The following is a 16,191-nucleotide window of genomic DNA, read 5'->3' as shown; positions in this document are numbered from 1 at the left end:
GTCTTCTTGGACGAAACGCCAAAAAACACTTGGAAAAACATCTTTCTGTTCGATTCATGCGCGCTTCAACGTTGACTTTTATCCTGCGAGTGATGCGACACGACGGGTTCACCAGCAATTCCATCGGCGCCAGAACAAGCGGGAACACCAGAATATCCGGTACTGCTCAATTCCTTACCTACTACACGGTATGTAATGGCTCGTCCACCGCCTTTGGCTTGATGATCCCGAGTGCGGAGTCGCAGATCTTGGGATGTCACGGTCGAGGGTTGAGGACTGGGACCCGAGGACGTAGCGACGCTAGCCTGTCATTCCAGCCAATCAAAAACCGTGCCCGTTGATTTCACGCTAACCCTCCCCACACGGCGCGAAGGGTTCTTGTGTCATTTCACCTTCAGTTCAGTCTCAGTCTCAGCGCATCGCCGCCACTGAACTTTTACAGCCACCGATCTCAACCGCTACTATTTTTGATAACACCATACCCAGCAGGCCAACATGGCGGAAGGCATTGACAGAAGCGCGGATGGTGAGTCTCACAGAGAGTCATGCGAATCTGCCACTCACAGCCTGCAGACCGGATGGAGTTCTCGACCTCGAAAGAGGTGACAGTGGCGCCGACCTTCGAGGACATGCATCTCAAGGAAAATCTACTTCGCGGCATCTACGCTTACGGCTACGAATCACCCTCTGCTGTACAGTCACGAGCCATTGTGCAGATCTGCAAGGGGAGAGACACAATCGCCCAGGCGCAATCTGGCACGGGCAAGACTGCGACTTTCTCAATCAGTATTCTGCAGATCATCGAGACGTCAGTTCGAGAGACCCAAGGTGAGTGAAAGAGAATGAATATGTTTGCGACTTCGCTCACAAGAGTCTAGCTCTCGTTCTGTCCCCAACTCGCGAACTCGCAACCCAGATCCAGAGTGTCATCATGGCTCTTGGCGACTATATGAATGTACAGTGTCACGCCTGCATTGGAGGCACAAATGTCGGCGAAGACATCAGAAAACTCGACTACGGCCAACACGTCGTGTCAGGCACCCCAGGCCGAGTGGCGGACATGATCAGAAGACGAAACCTGCGCACACGACACATCAAGATGCTGGTTCTCGACGAAGCAGATGAGCTTCTCAACCGCGGCTTCAGAGAGCAGATCTACGACGTCTACCGATACCTTCCTCCGGCAACTCAAGTCGTCGTCGTCTCCGCCACCCTTCCTTACGACGTGCTGGACATGACCACCAAGTTCATGACCGACCCTGTCCGCATCCTGGTCAAGCGTGATGAACTCACTCTCGAAGGCCTCAAGCAGTACTTCATCGCGGTCGAAAAGGAGGAATGGAAGTTCGACACCTTGTGCGACCTTTACGACACCCTCACAATTACTCAGGCCGTCATCTTCTGCAATACGCGCCGCAAGGTTGACTGGCTCACGGACAAGATGCGCGAGGCAAATTTCACAGTCAGCAGCATGCACGGAGAGATGCCGCAAAAGGAGCGTGATAGCATCATGTCCGACTTCCGACAGGGTAACAGCCGCGTTCTCATCAGCACGGATGTCTGGGCTCGTGGAATCGACGTCCAGCAGGTGAGCCTTGTGATTAACTACGACCTGCCTAGCAACCGAGAGAACTACATCCACAGAATCGGACGCAGTGGGAGATTCGGGCGGAAGGGCGTGGCCATCAACTTCGTCACCAGTGAGGACGTCCGCATCCTGCGCGACATCGAACTCTACTACTCGACCCAGATTGACGAAATGCCCATGAATGTGGCCGATCTTTTGACTTAGGGGCCCGGCTTAAAGTGCCACACAGACACGAACGATCAGGTGGCGCCGGATTCATGGAGTTCTACTGCAGCCGCTAAAGCCTTTTCTTCTTTGATCGACACTGCTTTCACGCTATATCGACGAGAGACCTGCTACCCAGGCATTCAGCAACATTATGAGCCTCGAAGTCGGTATCTGCCCATCGAAATGTATGGCGCGCGAACTCGGCGTTTGATGGAATCGCTTTCAGGACATGTTCCACTGTCTACCACAGAATGGATAATTCAGTTCGGTTGAGGAATCGGCCCCTCTTCGTCTGCTGGGGTTGCAGACCATGCCGGGGTGAAAAAGCGACGTACTAAAACCATCTCGTCCAGTCTGGCTAAGGGGGCCATATCTTCTTGAGGATGGAAATGGGCTGTAGCCAAAAAGGTTGGTAATGGCGTTTTCTGCTCATGCACAGCACCCACTGACGCCATTTGAAGAATGTGCATTATGCTTCTCGTCAACGCGTTTGTCGGTCGCTCAGAAGTGATCCCACTTTTTAAAGCTGTTCAGGATGTTCAGGTATTTTTAGCCACTATCCATCACCTTTGCACAATTCGGCATTTCCGCCCGCCCGACTGACCCTTAGCCATCAAAGGCCGAGAGGACATCTCTCTTGGCATCCTCGAATTCCTTGAGTATAGTCTCCCGCCTCTTCTCGGATCTCACTTTGACTTCCAGGGCGTAAGGCTTTGCACACACCAGAAACCCTTCACTGTAGCCCGTTGTGGGATTCGTGTCGGGCATGGTGGGCTTCCCCTGACCATCTGTACCCGGCGCAAAGTCGAATGCCCACAGGAGCTTGGAGATGCCGAGGAAAAGGTTTCTCTCGGCTAGATGGATGCCCGGACACAGGCGTCTGCCTGAGCCGTACCCGTAGTGGTCCCTGTCTTCTGGATTGACAGATTGAGCCAGTTCTGATGCTAACGCCGTGACACCCTTGAAGTGGTCGGGATCGAAAGTATCGGGGTTCGGGAAGCGCTGCTCGTCGTGGTGGAGACCCCACGCGTTGATGAAGATTACAGAGCCCTTGGGGATTTTGTACCCGTCGATCCAGTCATCTGTGCGCGCCATATTGTCAGAGGATGGTCATCTAGCACGTGGGAGTTGGAGAGCTCGACTTACCCTGGTCGACAGCATGTGGGAAACCCAGTGGCGTCACTACAACAATGGTCAGTATAAGCGGCCCGCGAGCAGCAGATCTTACCTGGTCTCCAGCGCATGGCTTCCTTGACCGTGGCAGCCACGTAGGGCAGCTGCGCGTAGTCGGACCACGTAGGTGACCGATCCTCGCCCATGACGGAATCAATCTCCTTTTGCGCCTTCCGCATCACGTCAGGCCACTTGGTGAAGGCCTGGATCGCGGCAAGGATGATACTGGAGCTCGTGTCGCTCGCGCCCTCCATCATGGTCCCGCCCAGAAAGTACAGCTGGTGCCTGTTCAGCTCGAGCTTGTCCTTCTGATCCAACACCCTGTCCATGAACGAGTTTTTACTACCCACGGCCTCCCTCCTTCTCTCCAGCCCAGTGAGCATGTCGTTGTACAAGGCGTTCATGGCGTCGCCCACGTGGCTAGCCCTGCTGCGCCAATTCCCAAACACCTTTTCGGGTATGTAATGCAAGAGTGGGAATATATCGACCGGCGGCGTATTCCCGGGCTCCATGACCACGGACCAGTCCTCCATCAGCTCGTACAGGCGGCGCATGTGCTCTGTGTCGACCCGGGGCGAGCGCACGCCCCAGATGGTCGCGCACGCGATGCTGTTGGTGTACCGCTTCGGGTGCTCCATGTGTTGGTGAGGAGCGGTGAGCATGTCGTGCAGCAGTTGCGTGGCCTCGGCGTGCTGCAGCGGCAGATGGTCCCTGTTCACGATCGACTCCATGAAGTGCTGGTGGATGGTCTTGCGGTACTTTTGCCACGTCTTGCCGTAGTGGGCGATCAGCACGTGGTCGCCGCCCGTGATCAGGTTGTGCGAGACGTAGCTGTGCGGCCTGTCCGAATAGATGGTCGACTTCTTGTCGATGAGCTGTTTGATGTGCGTGCGCGAGGTGAGCACGATGGCCGTGCCGGGCCCCAGCTTGAGCGAGAAGATACCGCCGTATTGGCGCGCCCATGCCGTGAAGGTCAGGTATGAGCCTTTGGTCGGGATCTGGTGGAGATTGCCGATGATGGGGGCGGTGGGGGGCCCTGTAGAACGAGGGTAGAGTCAGTACGGTGTACAGAGTACGGAGCAGTTACAATAGAATGGGAATGTAGACCAATTCAACGGATTGAGTCGAAGCTGAAAGTGAAATCAGGGGCGTATCGTCGTCCACCACACTGCAGCTTGCGTTACAGCCGTGCGGCGTAGGCTAACGTCTCGCGCGAGCGTACGTACCGGGAGGGAGGCCCTTCTCCCGCCTTCCGATGAAGAGAAAGGCGTAAAGCACGAATGCCACGACCAGGCCAGCGATGCCAGGCAGGACAATACCAACAGCCATGGTGACGGGACGGCTGTGCCTAAATTAGCCTACTGGGCTGTATGAGATGGACCTCTGAGAAGTAAACCCGTTCGCCGAGTCTGCGTTATCCTGCGTGCAAGGACGGCGTCACTGTGTCGATATTGGTGAGACCGAACGGAGTACAAGCGTGGGATAATTACGGTATATGCGGTGTGAGATGTGGTATGCGCGTGAGTGAGTGATTGAGTCGGCGACTTGAGTATCTCACATTCTAGCCGCATATGTAGATCTTTGCGTGTCCGACGTCTTCGAGGGCATATGTTGATTATATACTCACCGTACCTGACACCTGACATCGATCGTGTGCCTAATTACCGAGTCTCGCTCTCAGGCAGGCAAGTCGTCCAGAGTCCGCCGATGGCTGTGAGTGTCACTGGTCACTGGCCCGGAACGAAACACCTCGACCCTCCACGCTTGGGGTATTTCCCCGGTCCCTCCCCCACAGGTTCCGGGGCCTGCTTCGTCGATCGTCCAGGGCCGCCTCCCGCAAGAGCTTGTGAGTGGTTGATTCTTGCCCCTGGGGTTTGACGGCCCAGAGGTCCCACCACAAATCAGACCGTCGCTATGTAGTCCTGTGCGACCGTGTACGGAGTACTCGTACACAGATACCGGGCTCGCACCCTGAACTTGAACTTGAACTTAACTTGGCGAATCGTCACGTTCTGCACGCGCGCATGTACAAAAAGGGCCATCAGGCTTTGAAAGCGAGAGTTCACTTAATTACAGTACAGTAATTAAGTACTTGTACCTACAGTACACTACGAACCGTCCTCCAGCCGTTTGGGAGGGGAGGATATCTGAGTTGGTTCTTCGCTTCACACTTCGACGACTTGACGTTGAACTTCCACAACTTGACGTCGAACTTCCTGGAAATGCCCCGGCTGGCTGGCTGGCTGGGCGGTGCTCAGCTATGAACATCTCTGTGTCGTGCGAACAAGTCGGGCCACGTCCCTCGGATTCGCGCTTTAATTATATTCTACTGTGGTAAGCTCCCGCAGGACAGACGTGGCACAGAAGTGGCTGGATGTGGAGTACAGGCGTGCAAACGAGCAGTAATTACCGTCGGAGGAGTTTCTCAACGCACGATTGTTACTCGTACTCGGTGCCGGCTGTGCTGGTGTGGTGTGCTGTGGCGGGTTGTGCTTTTTTGTGTTGTGCTGTGACGTGCCGTGTAAGTGATGTTACTGGCCGCTTTCATCACCGCAGACCCAACAGCACGAGTACATCCAACATGATCAACCGAGGGGGCCACCACCGATTCGGAAAGCACAACAGAGCATTCCCTTCTACAAAATGGACTCCGGATGATGCGGAGAAATCCAATGCGAGACGCGAGACGTGCACGCCTCCATCCCCGCGCTTCCCAAAAGGGGGGCCGTGTTGCCTCGGAACCCCTCACGACGGCTACCGGGTACGATGACAGTACGCAGCACAAGGTACTCTGGTCAATACGAGTATATAAGACAAAGGCAGCATTGGTCCGACCGTGCAAGATTGACCAAGGCCTGACATACCAGACACGGAAGCTTGAAGCTTGACCCGATTATCTGGCGCGAAAGTACCTTGATCAAGCAGCACCTGATCTGATTCCCTATCGTTGCTAGTATACTGTAACTGCTACATACGCTACGCTCCCCGCAAGACCATGGCCCAACTGCAAGACAAAGTCATTGCCATCACTGGCGCCGCGTCCGGGATCGGCGCCGCCACAGCGCGTCTCGCCGCCGCGCGAGGCGCCTCGGGCCTGGCCCTATCCGACATCAACGAAGACGCCCTCTCCAAAATCGTCGACGAAATCAAGGCCAAGAGCACCGGCACAAAAGTCACATCCACGCGCCTCGACGTGTCCGACTCGAACCAAGTCGACGCCTGGATCGCCGCCACGGTCAAGGAATTCGGCCGGCTCGACGGCGCGGCCAACATCGCGGGCGTGGAGGGCCTGCCCGGCGAAAAGGTCTTTGCCAACATCGTCGACATCAGCAACGAGCGGTGGGACTATATCATGAAGATCAACCTGACGGGCGTGTTCTATTGCCTGCGCGCACAGTTGCGGGTCATGGACCGGGGAGGCAGCGTGTTGAACGTGGCGAGTCTCGCGGGCCTCATGGGCAGGCCGGGCATCGGGGCGTATAGTACGAGCAAGCACGGGGTTGTGGGGTTGAGCCGCACCGCCGCAAAGGAGGTGGGCGAGCGGGGGATCAGGGTGAATGCGCTGGCGCCGTAAGTCACAGACAATGATTCCACATGCCGCTTCGCACAGAAGGGATACACCGACTGACTGACACGCTCCAGTGGCCCAATCGAGACGCCCATGTTGAAGAGGTTGTTGTCGGATGGCGATTCGGAGGACCGGCCTGTCACCAACACGTACAAGACTTTACCTTTGCAGCGGCTGGGCACGGCCGACGACATGGCCAAGACGATTTGTTTCGTGCTCAGCGATGATTCGAGCTACACCACGGGAGCGACGTTCTCGGCAGATGGTGGTGTTGCATGCTAAGTATACCTAAGTAGCGGAATGTGTCGACATTCTCTCGTCCACCGTTGCTGACAGCCTCTCGTCCACCTTTGCGGACATTCTCATCTGGCCGTTGCCAACATCCTCTCGTTTCCCATGGCTAACACTCTCTCGTCCAGTTGCTGGCGTGTTTTACCCCTGGATCTCAAGCATAGACCCGCCATTCGCAGGCACATTGTTCCCTGCCTCATCATTAGCACGCTCGTAACGGATCTTTAATCTCGGCCGACTCACCATTGATCCACCTACTCTCGCCACTCGCCAAGAAGCCCACAATCCCTGCAATGTCCTCCACCTCACCCAGCCTATGGTCGGCAGTATTCTTGCTGACAAGCATATCAATCAAGTCTTTGGGCAACACGCCGGCCTCCATGGGGATTCGGACGAGATCCGTCATCGTAGGACCCACAGACACCGAATTGATCGTGATCCCATGTTTCGCAGAGAAGATCAGCGCGAGACTGCGTGTGAAGCTGTCGAGCGCAGCTTTGGAGACGCCGTAGCAGACCACCGGGTCCGGGCTGGGTTGTTTTGAAGCCGTACTGCTGATCATGATGACACGGCCGCCCCGCGGGATGTGCGGCAAGGCAGCGAGGAAGAGCTGCACAGGTGCCCAGGCGTTGCCGGTCAGGAGGTTATCAAAGACCGTTTTGGTCATGGATGCGATCGGGAGGGCTGCTTCGGTGTTGACGTAGGGGGCATTATTGACGATGATGTCGATGGTTTGGGTCGAAAGGTCGGTCAAGGCCTGGGACACCACGTCTTGTGCGAAGGTGGGCGACAAGACATCCGCCTTGAAGGCGGTTGCTTTGATGTTCGGGTTGATATGCCGCACTTCCGCGAGGGTCTCAGCTGCGGCAGCAGCGTTGGCGGCGTAGGTGATTGCAATCTTGGCGACGCCCTTTGTCGCGAAGTGGACTGCGATGCCGCGGCCAATGCCTCGGGAACCTCCTGTGACAATAGCCACCTTGCCGTCGAGGGGTGCAGGGATGGTAGCAGGTGCCATTTCGGCGGCTATACAGTAGCTGCTGGATATAGCCTGGGTCAATTGACACGGCTCAAGTATCGAGAAATGAGAGACGCTTAGGTTGCCCTAGACCTAACGACGTGCGAAAATGAATTGAATATCTTATTGACGCATTGTTCTGGTTTGGTGGCATAAGGGTCGTGTCCTCGCCATATATTAACGGCACCTTGCAGATGAACGATTTGACAACGACGTCGTAACAGCCATGGGCTCCGTAAATGGACGCCTAGCTATTACCCAAAGAGTACAATTGCAGACTTCGATAACTGGGTGCGTGTGAGGGATGTTGCTAGACTGCTTGGCAGCGACCTCGCGGACGGTTGAGCATGCAACCGACCAGAGAACGGAGGTTCAGTGCTGAGAGTTGACATGATCACTGCTCTATCGCATTGTCAGCCGCATGGCTATTGTGTGGAGCGGCGTGCAGACTCTCACCTCACGCGATCTTTCGGGTCTGTTAGACTGCGGCTCAAATGACGCGATACGTAGTAGGTTACGTGTTCAGGAATGGCCGGAGATGTCAGCTACTTAGTATCTTACCTTGTTGGCGGTCTAAGAAGTGAAGCTGGGCTGACTGCATCGCGCTCCACGCTATCAGTGAACCGAGCGTGGTTATTGCTCCGGCGTCGGAATGAAACTCGTCGGAACAAACACGCGATCACGGCGACTTCATGCTGACGTGTCTGGTTAGGCGTTGATTCATTTCTTGCTCTCACCAGCCTCACCTCACCGTCACAACATCCCCTAGACGCGTCAATGTGACCACACGTTTCTGACTTGGCGTCATACTGTCGATGGGCACGGCAGGCAGACAACTTCCTCTCAGACCACACCGTCTCGACTTTGCATGAGGCATGCACCGTCTCACGTTCGGAGACTCAAGTGTCCTTAACGACACGCGCGCAATGCTCCGTCAATTGGCAGGCGGAATTAGTGTCTGCCATGGTAGTACCGTCAAATCTGCACCGTCTCCAGCCAGAAGACGCCTGCACACTACTATCATCGTGGCAACGGCCGTGCGTGGAGATTTTCCGTCTGTGTTCCTTGTGGACTCGCGCTACTTGCAGACTCGACTGCTGTTTTCGTTACTATGGTTGTCGCGGAGACTTCTGTCATGGCGCGTCCTCGCTGGCAACCTAGACTGCATAAAGAGCACCTGTTGCATATTCAATCATGAGCACCTCGGTATGTACGAGATGTGGCACAAGCCAGCTTACTGCAAAAGTACCCGGGACGCGGCCGGGATGTCCCAATTGATTCATTCGGCGGCCAAGTCTCTTGTAAAATGAAAGAACACAAATCGGAGGAACTAAAAGACCTTCTTGAAGCGTACAAGAGACCAGATCCATGACATGCCAGGCGCCGGCCAGGCGACAAGATGAGCCGCAGCAAGAGATGGACTGACTCGGGATCCTCACAGGCCACAGGGCTGAAGCCTAACTGTGACAGCCTGCCAAGAGCTTTCAACAGATCTCACCTCAAGTCAACATTTCATCAATCGACACTTACCCAACACTGCTGCTGCTTCTAGCCCACAGCTGGAACTGTATCCAACAGCAGCCGGACCACCATGTGAGGAGTCAGCTCCACGCGTGGAAAGAACCACGCTTTCGTCTTCTCTCTGCATTGTCGTCCTTTTATTAGGTTACGCCATGCCTTTTCCGGGGCATTTGAACCCTTGCTAGCCCGACCCGCGGCAATTCTTGGCGTTTCCTGCATCAAAGTCGCCCGGCACGGGTCACCTTAATGAGCATTGCCGTGGACCTCCTGCAGCTGCCGCGGTGCTTGCCGGAAGTGAGTGACGATCGTAGCTCGCATACGGTGCCGCGCGGTGCAGAGGCACGTCTTCTAGTTTCGATGTTTTGAGCAGCTTCCTGACCTTAGCATCCATTTGTATGCGCTTAGGCTCATGTGGATGTTGGCGGTGGCGCCTACGGATCGGCCGAATCACGACACAGCATTAGCCATTCTGCATGCCACGAGATGGGATCCACGGCTTTTTCGTCAGCAAGCGAGCTTTTCGACCTGATGCGGAGGTTGTCAGATCCCTCAGGATCCGTGTCTCTTCCATATCAAGACCTGGAAACCTTCTGCATTGGGAAATGCTGTGTGTCAGCTACCAATGGATTTTCTGCCTGGAGACGGACAGACGTTTAGCTGGCATCGCGAATCTGCAAGGTACAGGCACAGCCGCGCAACAGCATCTTGCACGAACCAACATCCATTTGCTTCCACGGTCGCCTCGTTGGGCCCGGAAGCCGGGAGTCAGCCCACCAGCACAGCAGCAGCTTCGAACATGAATAATCACATGCATGTGTACGGGAAGGACTGAGGATAGAAAGAGATTCCCATATATGTATCCGGACTCGTTCCCTAACTGCCTTCACTTCGAAACAGTTGCTAACATCCATCAGCTCCAAAACACATGCAACATGTCAAGAATCAGCATCTCATGGATCTTCGGCTTCCTTGCCCTCTTCGCCTTCGCAGTCGCTCATGCAACCACCACCCCCTCGTCGGGCCTGCCTTACACCGTGGGCAACATCACCCTTGCCAATGGCATTGACGTCTTCTATCGTGAAGCCGGGCCCTCCAACGGAACCACACTCCTGCTTTTGCACGGCTTCCCTTCCTCGTCCCATCAGTTCCGAAACTTTATCCCCATTCTGGCAGGACATGGCTACCATGTCATCGCACCAGACTATCCCGGCTTTGGATTCACCACGGTCCCCTCGTCGCTAAACTTCGCATATAGCTTCACGACGCTCACAGACACGGTCGCTGCGTTCCTCGATGCCAAGAATATCAGCTCCTTCATCCCTTATATGCACGACTACGGCGGGCCTGTCGGCTACCGCCTCGCCATCCAGCGACCGCAGTCCATCCTGGCTTTGATCTCACAGAATGCGAACGCCTACCTCGAAGGATTCGGTCAGTCCTTCTGGCCTCCAGTCGTTTTTCCCCTCTGGAACGCAACCACGCCGGCAGAATTTCAGACCGCTGCCAACCCTGTCAACAGCACGGTCCTCAGCCTCCGGGGCATCCAATCGCAGTATACGACAGGCAGCGCCAAACCCCGGCTGATCGAGCCCGAGGCCTACTGGCTAGACTACTCGCTCATCAACGAGAAACCGGGTAACCGGGACATTCAGATCGACCTGCTCACGGACTATCGCTCAAACGTGCCGCTCTACCCGTCATGGCAGGCCTATTTCAGACAGATGCAACCCAAATTGCTGGCCGCCTGGGTGAAGAACGACATCATCTTTGTCCCACCAGGGGCGCACGCTTACAAGAGAGACCTTCCCAACGCCGAGGTCGTCCTGTTGGACGCCGGTCACTTTCTACTGGAGACTAATCTGGCACAGCAGGCGAACATTGTGTTGGCATTCTTGAGGAAGAACGGCCTGTGATGTGCACAAGGTGCAAGGAGTCGTTGTAGGCAAAACTATACATGCAGAACAGCGTCGTGGGCGAAGTCATGAGACTAGTCATTCCCCATTGGACTGCTCGTGGGCGGAATATCGAGGGAACCTAGGGATACATGAACGGCTATGCATAACCCCCAAGCAGGCCGAGAATATATCTCCTTGCGACACGTGTATATGATCAACGCAAGTTCAAAGATCAAAAGCCGATGGTTTCCATTCAACCAGTATCCATCCACTTGTCCGCTAGCTAAGTCTCTAGCACGGCGGGCCTGTGTGCCTTCGGTCTGCTGAAGTGCCTTGTTGACCTGACTAAGCTGATCGCTTTGGTTCTGTAAGAGCAACAAGTCCTACGCCCTGCTCAGGATGTTGTTTCAGCCGTGTTCGTTCGCGCGAGGAAATCCAGCTGCAAGGACGAATGCGTAGAGAGCCGTGTGAATGGCCATCGAGCAGTCTAGATATCTTGTGCTTGTTCGTCTCACTGGGTTCGCGGAAAGCTGGATGAATGGCGAGACATCAAACCACGTACATTGCGCGGCTACGTCTGTCAATCGTGTCAGCGGATACCTGGATTTACAGAGTCATTAGGTGTGATGGTGAACAGGATGGGTGGAAGGATCTCGAGACGTAGCTGGCTTGTAATGAACAGCGCGCTATGGACGCCGTAACGCCTACCACTGTTCGTGGTTCGGCGTGTCAGTTACGGAGACCCCATTCTGCTCATTGGTAAGGCATGTTGAGCCCGGAGCACCAAGGGTGCTTCACAGTCGCTAGGTGGCTTACCTGAACTATAGTGATTGGAGCTTGACACCCACAGAATATAACACAAGCAACGGCGATGAAGCGTTCCCAGCACGCAGAGATATCGGAGACGCGCCGCTGCCCCGAGACATACTGGACGTAAAGGTATCGCACCGCATGCATACGGCTTCACAGTCCCCGGCCCCGCCCTTGATTGGAATATTTGGAAGCGACCACACTCTCACCTCCACCAGACGAATGACGAGCGATGAAACTGCATAATTACGTATTCCTCGTGAATAAGAGGCCGCGCTATATCGAAGTACAGTACCTATAGTCATCACAAGCTGGTTTCATTATCTCATAAGTACATAATTTCACATACACAAGGTACGAAATGAAATGCATGCCGGGAGCTGCGCTATTGCCTCGCGCGCATGCTCTCCCGCACGATACGATCCACGTAGCGCGCCAAACACGTCGATCCTCTCCCTCTCAGCGCCCACTGAATCGAATGAGTGTCACCGGTACCGTGTCGAGGCTCCCTCAGATGAGGTCAGGTGAGGTCAGCGTCAGGACGAGCGCCACTGCCCCTAAGTCCAACTCTGCGCCCTCCGAATGGGCTCCGTCAGAATCCCCATATCAATGCCCGGCAGTTCCAGTTCCAGCTTGAAGCCTTCCTTCCCGCCACCATTTTGCTCGGAGGAGGAAACTTTATCGCACAGGTACGCGACTGCGAGGGGTGTCCCGATAGCTTGGATGATCCATCTGTACACGAAGCGGTGGGTGCCGTGGGGACTATGATGGAAGGAACGTGGTTCGGGGTGGAATGACCGACGGAAAAGTGGACTGGAAAGCATCGACGAGGCGAGGGGCCTGCTGCTGCTGCGGAGGGCTCGATAGCAGATGTGGTTCAGCATGGTGGACAGATGGAAAAATCAGAGGCGGGATAGAGCTCGAGTGGCTCAGGGTCACGATATCTGAAGGACGTAGTCCCTAGGTAGGTGTCAAGATACCGAGATGTCGGGTTGTCGAGTTATCGGGTTGTCGCAAAAAGCGAGCAGCATTCCTATCCACATTACTCCGTACGTGGTCCGCGGATAGCTCTAGGTGATTACCCCTCATCCCGACCGTGGGGCATGCGCCGGCCAGGCTGATAGTCGATTGGCCGCGCTGCGATATGCTTATCTTAATGCCAAGAATATCCACTCCACTCTGGAGGATCATCCCGTGCCGGTACGAGGTAGGATATCGAACGGAGCTGTCGCGATACGTCAATACTTGTTCATCAACGACCTGAGTCAACGAGAAGGGCAATGACTGGAAGATGGAGATACTTCTTGTCGTTCATCGTTACGGTCCGTAAACATGTTCGTTTTCAAAGTCGAATACTTGGGATCCTCAACAGTTGTGGGTTGATTCTTCTGTGATTGATCTCCTCAACTTCAACAGCAGATAATGATCACTGGCCGCCACTCAGTCACTGATGCAAATACTTCTGGGTTCCGGCAGCCTCTTCACAGCGCGTCCCAGCACCTGAATTACCTGCTTCAGATGGGGTTTTCGAACGGCGGCAATCATTTCAGGACGGTCGTACCACGCTGGAATCGTCTGTCTCTTCCGACCCCAAACTCTTTCGGTGGAGGACTTCCCGTCCTTCCAGTTCCTGGGACTTGAACCACCGGGAAAGCCTGCCGTCGCTTCTGTCGTGCCACCAGACCGTCCGACCTTTGGGGGACCACTCGGCGGATTTCCATATATTGCTGCCAGAGCACCTCTGCCGCTCAGGCTCTCCAAAAAATCCATTCAGGCTCGGCATGTTTTCAATTCTCAAACCATCTTTGTCCCACAAGACGAGCTAACCCAATGTCAGACCAGGTCGTTTTGAGGCACAACTCGCATCTGGGCTACTTACTACACTAAAAGTATGCCGAAAGTCAGGTTCATGATCATAACGTGGGTCCCATTCTCGATACGGTTCACCCTCACATGCAATGTCTTCCCAACAGACAATTTCGAAGAGCGTGGTGCATTGGAATGTAAGGTTCCTTCTTTTGATGAATAGGGCTGTCTCTCTAGCGTGCTGTAGGGCATCGGGCTTGCATATAGCTTCGAGGTCGGTTAAATGCACGGTAGACACGTACTCTCGCGTTTCCAACTGTCGTCGCAAGCTTTGATAGATAGTCGGTAGCAGCCTGAAAGGATAGTGAATTTTATGGTTGTAATCCTTGGAGATATAGCGACCTATGCTTGTCGATACGGTCCGGAGGTTCGGGCAATTGGAAGGATCTAAGAAGCGGTACCCGTAAATGCTTTGAGACTTTGAAAGAGCGAAGGTTCGACCTGGGTGCAATTTGACAATTCTGGTAGACACATCCTACCCAGTAGGGAAATCAGACGGGCAGAAAATGCCCTTCCAGTGCCCACTGACAGTAACCGGAGCGTTGAAAATGACATATGTTACTTCCACATGGATCTGCCCTACAGACAAGGAGTAGTGCACCTTCGCAATGCCACCCACGACTGTACCACCTCCTCTCTGGATGTTCGATTGTCCTCTGGCTTTGTTCGTCAAATTGCGAATAAGAACCTTCATAGTGGCAATAGATCCGGATCTTGGGAAAGATGAGCTGGAAAACCATGCTTCGAACCTCTTTCGGTAGACCGAGAAAGGTCGCGGCTTCGACAGCTAGGGCGTCATTTGGGGAGGTGGCAAACGTCTCCATCGTAGAGACCGGAAGGGATCCGTGCTGAGATGAGGGACGGGGAAGGTGGATTTGTTTGAAGTCCATTGAGTCATGGAACGAGCAAATGGAAACAAGGGGCATTGGAGAATGGGCAGACGTAGCATCAACTCGCCATGGGTCCTCGAGTGAATGAGGTACAGAATCAAATTTGTCAAACTGGGAAGGTGTGTCCAGTTCGAGGGAATGCAGTAGGATGCGAACGACAGGAGTGGTTCATGTGTCGGTAGTCCCCATGTGTGAGCTTAAAGGGGAGTTGAGATGGAGTGAGTGGCTATGTGACGCAGGACAGATCAACATTAACTGCCGTGGCATGAATAAACTCTCACGAAGTCTGGTTCTCCCTGGGCGTTCATGCAAGGAGCCCGTTGACCGGGTTTGACTTTGACAGCTATGCAGATTAGTGGTGACGACACTTCCACAAACGCGATCGTGACGAGAGCGAGCCTCATCATGTAAATGGAGGCTCGCCGGCCGACGAGGATCGCTTTTCTTGTAGAATTGACGGGCAGGCAGATTTCTGTACAGACCGAATGGACGAAACAGACAGGAGACTGCGCGAGCTTTGGCCAAGCAGATAAGCGAGAGCGGGGATTTTCACTATCCTCGACTTGTGATAGCGGCCGTCATCCAGCGGTCCTTTTGCGCTTTGCTCTTTCGGCCTCTCATTTACTACCAGTACTCGTACGGACCGCTTTTGACACTTTCCAAGGACATTTTTCAAGTGGTGATTACCGTGCTACGCCGCACCCGAATATCAAGTGCCACAACGGTCTTGCGCAAGTGACGTCCAACCCTTGGATTGCCATGATGTCCGTCAGCGACTGTACCGCTTCCTGACGCGAGAGGTGGTCCGTGGGATCTCAGCCGGGTCTTCGGGGCCACAGCGGGAAATGCCCAGGTGACTGTCAAAAGTCGGAGGTGAAAAACATTGTCTCTCCGAGGCATGGCCTTCTGCGGCGTATGCTGGAGCTTGAATCCAAAATTGCGCATCGATGCCAAAAGACCTGTCGAAGAGTTACAAAGTAGGTCGCCCCGAGGAGAGTCAGCAGGCAGGAAACTGGGGAACATAAAGTGACGATTATCTGAGCCGGGTCCTTGCTCGTAAACATCGATCGAGGTTTGCGAAGCTTGCGCAAAGCTCTGATGAGTGGCTTGGAGTCTCACCCTCGCAACGGGTCATCTTCCCGCTCATTCAACTTCGCTCAGAAGCTACAACATGTCGTCGGTACTAGTATCTAACATCGTCATGCTTGTGACCATGAGTCGAACGGAGGGGCTCAAGCATGCTTCGTACGGTGCACCCACGGGAAAGTTGCTTGAAAGTGAAGACTGCTGAAGCTGTGTCCGAGCGGAGCTTTGATCTAGTCACTTTGCCTTCGCTTCAGCAAAGGGCCGAACAATCCGTTAGAGGA

At 54.5% G+C, this 16,191-nt stretch overlaps 6 protein-coding genes across 6 annotated transcripts; 3 read left to right on the top strand and 3 right to left on the bottom strand.

The window, feature by feature from the left end:
• Window positions 1-495: 495 nt before the first annotated feature.
• A1O7_09694 (ATP-dependent RNA helicase fal1) lies at window positions 496-1,792 on the top strand (the record flags this gene model as incomplete). The annotated part of the gene is made up of 3 exons (XM_007763680.1): window positions 496-526; window positions 574-828; window positions 879-1,792. The coding sequence occupies 3 exons, from the start codon at window positions 496-498 to the stop codon at window positions 1,790-1,792; spliced, it is 1,200 nt and encodes a 399-aa protein (XP_007761870.1).
• Window positions 1,793-2,401: 609 nt separating this feature from the next.
• A1O7_09693 (uncharacterized protein) lies at window positions 2,402-4,297 on the bottom strand (the record flags this gene model as incomplete). The annotated part of the gene is made up of 4 exons (XM_007763679.1): window positions 2,402-2,877; window positions 2,942-2,977; window positions 3,024-4,004; window positions 4,195-4,297. The coding sequence occupies 4 exons, from the start codon at window positions 4,295-4,297 to the stop codon at window positions 2,402-2,404; spliced, it is 1,596 nt and encodes a 531-aa protein (XP_007761869.1).
• Window positions 4,298-5,963: 1,666 nt separating this feature from the next.
• On the top strand, window positions 5,964-6,818 carry A1O7_09692 (uncharacterized protein; the record flags this gene model as incomplete). Its single annotated transcript, XM_007763678.1, has 2 exons — window positions 5,964-6,538; window positions 6,611-6,818. The coding sequence occupies 2 exons, from the start codon at window positions 5,964-5,966 to the stop codon at window positions 6,816-6,818; spliced, it is 783 nt and encodes a 260-aa protein (XP_007761868.1).
• Window positions 6,819-7,029: 211 nt separating this feature from the next.
• A1O7_09691 (uncharacterized protein) lies at window positions 7,030-7,842 on the bottom strand (the record flags this gene model as incomplete). The annotated part of the gene is made up of 1 exon (XM_007763677.1): window positions 7,030-7,842. One exon carries the CDS (start codon window positions 7,840-7,842, stop codon window positions 7,030-7,032), a length of 813 nt encoding a protein of 270 aa, XP_007761867.1.
• A 2,453-nt stretch (window positions 7,843-10,295) lies between these two features.
• A1O7_09690 (uncharacterized protein) lies at window positions 10,296-11,276 on the top strand (the record flags this gene model as incomplete). Its single annotated transcript, XM_007763676.1, has 1 exon — window positions 10,296-11,276. The coding sequence occupies one exon, from the start codon at window positions 10,296-10,298 to the stop codon at window positions 11,274-11,276; it is 981 nt and encodes a 326-aa protein (XP_007761866.1).
• A 1,349-nt stretch (window positions 11,277-12,625) lies between these two features.
• Window positions 12,626-12,952, bottom strand: A1O7_09689 (uncharacterized protein; the record flags this gene model as incomplete). Its single annotated transcript, XM_007763675.1, has 1 exon — window positions 12,626-12,952. One exon carries the CDS (start codon window positions 12,950-12,952, stop codon window positions 12,626-12,628), a length of 327 nt encoding a protein of 108 aa, XP_007761865.1.
• Window positions 12,953-16,191: the final 3,239 nt, after the last annotated feature.

The sequence above is a fragment of the Cladophialophora yegresii genome (assembly GCF_000585515.1).
Source record: "Cladophialophora yegresii CBS 114405 chromosome Unknown aczIN-supercont1.7, whole genome shotgun sequence".
NCBI lineage: Eukaryota > Fungi > Ascomycota > Eurotiomycetes > Chaetothyriales > Herpotrichiellaceae > Cladophialophora > Cladophialophora yegresii.
The sequence above is the reverse complement of the archived record's forward strand: the minus strand, read 5'-3'. Positions and strand labels throughout refer to the sequence as shown.